This window comes from Formica exsecta, unplaced genomic scaffold (genome assembly GCF_003651465.1).
Source record: "Formica exsecta isolate Colony F162 unplaced genomic scaffold, ASM365146v1 scaffold591, whole genome shotgun sequence".
NCBI classification, from domain to species: Eukaryota; Metazoa; Arthropoda; class Insecta; order Hymenoptera; family Formicidae; genus Formica; species Formica exsecta.
In genome coordinates this window covers 376,541-380,687 of record NW_021853185.1, presented here as the reverse complement: position 1 = coordinate 380,687, position 4,147 = coordinate 376,541, and the positions used below count along the sequence as shown (strand labels likewise).

The 4,147-nt window shown below is 31.4% G+C and overlaps 1 protein-coding gene across 1 annotated transcript; it reads right to left on the bottom strand.

The window, feature by feature from the left end:
• Nucleotides 1–1,027: 1,027 nt before the first annotated feature.
• LOC115242369 lies at nucleotides 1,028–3,394 on the bottom strand. Its single transcript, XM_029818602.1, has 6 exons — nucleotides 3,378–3,394; nucleotides 2,307–2,377; nucleotides 1,964–2,151; nucleotides 1,754–1,817; nucleotides 1,590–1,683; nucleotides 1,028–1,370 (listed from the first exon to the last, which is right to left on the bottom strand). The coding sequence occupies exons 2-6, from the start codon at nucleotides 2,356–2,358 to the stop codon at nucleotides 1,301–1,303; spliced, it is 468 nt and encodes a 155-aa protein (XP_029674462.1). The 5' UTR covers nucleotides 2,359–2,377; nucleotides 3,378–3,394; the 3' UTR covers nucleotides 1,028–1,300.
• Between the last annotated feature and the right edge of the window lie 753 nt (nucleotides 3,395–4,147).

Sequence of the window (4,147 nt, the reverse complement as noted above, 5' to 3'; positions counted from 1 at the left end):
CCGTGTTTTAGACGGCGCCGTTTATCAGAAGATAACATATTTTTATGTTTCGATTTTTAGCCAGATATTAAATGCCCCATCAATACGCAATTATTTTATATTACTTGAAGTTTATGTGTGATATCATTTATGAAAATATTCCAACAATGTCTCATGTATCATATTTTATCGAAAATAATGAGGTCAATGTTTGAACATAGTGATAACATATATTGAATTATTTGAAGAAATATTTAATATACAAAGAGAAACGCCTTTTTTCTTTAATTAGCTTTGTAAAAACGCGGATAACAAATACATATTCGTGCTATAATTGAGAAATAAATATGACAAGTGCTACGAAAAGTACGTGGCAAAAGAAAACTTTTATACTTATTCATTTATTTAGATATACAAGAAATCTCTTTTTTATCGCTCAAGAGATCATGCATGCATGTAGCTTTTGTTTCCAAAAGCTGCGTGTATTTGAAAGAAAGTGTCCAGACCAGCTTTTACGTAAATGTCGTTTATTGACGTCGCGAGAAATAAGGATAGCTTTACCTTTCGAAATGTTTAACTCGGGCAATATTGATTGCCATATTTTTCACACTAGCCTGCCCGTTACATTCCATTAGATACACTCACAATCAGTTAAATGATCGATTATATCGATTCTCTCTCGGTTGTTACGTTTTCGGTAATGTTATCGCAAATTTATTATTTGTCACATATAATAACCGACGCGAGGAAAAGAGATTCGCATCTGTAATTTCAGCGAACAATTGTTGCCGAGATGCCTTACAGCAAATCTATTGTAAGTAAGTATGATTGCACTAGTAATCTTATAAAAATAGCAGAAATTGCAGATGCTTATACAAAATACAGTATATATAGATTAATCAAGTAAAACACATGTAAGGGACGGTTTAGAAATTTATAAAATTTATTAAATAAAACTATTATATATTTAGAACTTGATTAAGAAATACTAAAAGTAAAAAAGGACAAAAATTGTCAGGTTTTTTCAGAAAATTTTTACTTTATTGTTATCAGATAAATATTTATACATTGATAAGAACAACCAGTAAATTTGTTTGATTATGAAACATATTTAAGAATCTGCATTTTAAACAGCTAATTTATTTTCTACGATTTTTAAAATTTCTCCAAATTTAGCAAAAAAGAAGAATGAAAGCGAAACCATAGTTTGTATTTAAGTATTTATTTTTTTGATTATTTCCCGTCACCACATAGCCCAGCAAAGGCTACATAACGATAGCATTTAGCGTTTCCAAAGCGATGAAGAATTGCTATGTCTATGCTATTTTGCTTGCGTGGTCACTGCTCCAGTTCCGGTTCTTTTCTTCCTCTGCCATATTTCATTCTCAATACTTGAATTAATTAAACATTGTTGAACATTAATATAATATTTGACATTGTCCAAAATATGTTAAAATAATTATATAAAATAAAAAAAATGTTGCTTTTTTTTTAAATAAGAGATATTTTTCGTACAATTTCATAAACTGTAATATTTTTGAAAGTATTATAAATCATGACGATTGAAAGAACATCAAACTTATTTTTGCGGTTTTTATAATCAAACTTACTCATCGCCATCCCTTGAATATCCAGCTAATGCTCGCCACAATTCTTTTGGTCCTTCAATCGCAAGAGGAAAATTTTGCCATGACCATTCTTCCGCTAATGAAATAATGCATGAAAGGGTTAGTCGGTCATAAATATATAAAGAAATATCAATATTCGGTCTAACCTTTCTGGGGATAATCTATGCGCCTTTTATTTAAATCGAAGTAAGTGTCTTGCTGTGTGTGATCCTGCAGCGGTAAAGATGATTGGTTGATTTAAAATGCAGAAATTAAGCATTATTCAATATGATCATTAAGTGAAATCTTTAAGATGTACCATAAAGGAAATATCATGATAATATTATTAATTTTAACAAAGAGAAAGAAGCAGATACCTGCTGAGTATTTCTACCAATCCGAGGTATATGTTTTTCGGCTTTGTAAAAGAAATCTTCGAATCTTCCGCTTCGACCTACTCGAGGCAAAGTTTTCATTTTTGCTATCTTGAGGAAGAACGCTGGTACTTCGTCCGCCTTGGCAACATTTTGACAGATCAACAACATGATCACTCCAAGAAGAGAAGCTAAACATACGAAAATAAAATGTTAAACGTTTTAACATTAAAAAGAAAATGTAAAAAAATTACTCTTTAGATATATCATGCTTTAATAAAAATTTAATTTTCATTAATCGAATACGAAAACTTGTAAAAAAATGACAATACACCAATTAATTTACCATGAAAGAAGACACCTCCGATCCGCCGAGTATGAGAACCCCGTAGCATCATTCCGAGAAAGTCGCAGTACCTGCAATGAATCAAACGCGGTTCAGACTTTAAGAGCAACTTCGTTCTTAGAACAGCACATCACGGATTACACGCCTCAGAATCGAGCGCAATGATTATTTCGGCAGGTGAGCGCGTGCCATTCGACGTGGCATTCTCGATCACAGTCGACACGTAAGTGACTGCCATAGAATTCTGCCGAATCCCACAGGAAGGATGTACGTCTCGCGGGGGTTCGGTGAGGACTGAAAGATTTTTCGCGTATGTACGGCTTCTTCCATTACCGTGAAGAGTGGATCCGTGTGCTCGAGGATTGTGGGCGAGGGAGAATCGACAAGGAGTTTGCACGTCGAGAAACCCCATCGCATTTGAATCACGCAGCGCTATTTGTCCTCACGCGGAACACGCGCGAGAATATTTAACTGCGCGTCGCAAGTAAAATGTATTCTATAGAACGGATATGTCGTGGGACGTTAAGAGGAATGTTTGACATACAAGTTGCATTCGGCTATTGGATGGGTAAAAGTAAATAGCACGGAATTTCCAAAATCACTAACACATAATCGACAACGCGTCCTCGACGCGAAATTAAGATTTGTTTTTTATATAGATGTAAATTTAATCTTTTTTTGATAAAGTCACGAGACGATACGCGAGAAAATTAAACTTTTTAAAATGATCTCTCAAATTTGAAAATAGTTCTTTTTAAATAATTATGATTTTTTTTTTTATTTGTGTATAACATTACATACAGTTTTTATTGTAGTTATGAACTATGCGAATAAAAAATACTTATTTTTTAATTATAACTTCTGAAATATTTTTCGTAAAATAACGTAGAGAACACATGTCATATATTCAGATATGATATTTGTTCTTCTATTTCAAAATCGATCAAAGAGATATTGGATATTCTAATTTAATGTCGTAGATATAATGTTAGAGAATCAGCAGATCTTTTAGAAAAACAAGAATAATGAAAAAATAGATCAGCGTGTATAAATGCGGCTAATATTACTTACCTGTAGATAATCTGGATTTACTGAATTAAACTCGATTACGAACCGCATATTTATACGGGATCAAAAAATAATTAAATATTTCGTTCATGTGCACCTTGTAAATGAACGCGCACGCTTGTAGTCCTCAATAGATTGTATTTCGATCTGTTTTTTCAGCGGAAGATTTATCGTCCTCAATAGCTGAGATATCAGCGTAGTACATGAAATAATACACAATTCTGTATATTTCCTACTGTATCATTAATCTATGATGCATATTGATTCACCTTTGTATATAATTATTACTGTTATATTAGATAATACATAATTTAACATTTTCAAAATATATTATAAAAGTTAGATTTTTTCTTAAAATTTATCATTGCAGTTAAGTAAATATAATTCTAAAGTATTTTTATGTATAAATATAAAATATATTTTATATTAAAAATATTATAAATTACAACATGAGCACAATTAAATAAAATGTGCCAATACTTTTTCAGTCGATTCGTATGCGTCTTTTTCGGCCACAAACAATAGACAATACCCTTATCCAGACAGGTGAATAGTGCGTGCTTTCCATACTAAATCTTTCAATCTACATTTAAAAAAGTTTCAACGAACTCTTACGATCATATAAATTATGCAAACCAAAGATTCTGTTAAAAATTATTGTTGTGATCGTTTGTCTTAAATATTTGATTCTCTGACAGGCGATATTTTATAATGATTGAAAAATTGTCGGGACATATTATTGTTTAACAAAAAAATTAATAAAATTGATATTG

Coding starts and splice junctions, on each gene's coding strand:
- LOC115242369 (XM_029818602.1), bottom strand. CDS start 2,358: ATGATGCTACGGGGTTCTCATACTCGGCGGATCGGAGGTGTCTTCTTT. Junction 2,152..2,306: donor CGGAGGTGTCTTCTTTCATG/GTAAATTAATTG, acceptor TCGTATGTTTAG/CTTCTCTTCTTGGAGTGATC. Junction 1,818..1,963: donor TTGGTAGAAATACTCAGCAG/GTATCTGCTTCT, acceptor TTACCGCTGCAG/GATCACACACAGCAAGACAC.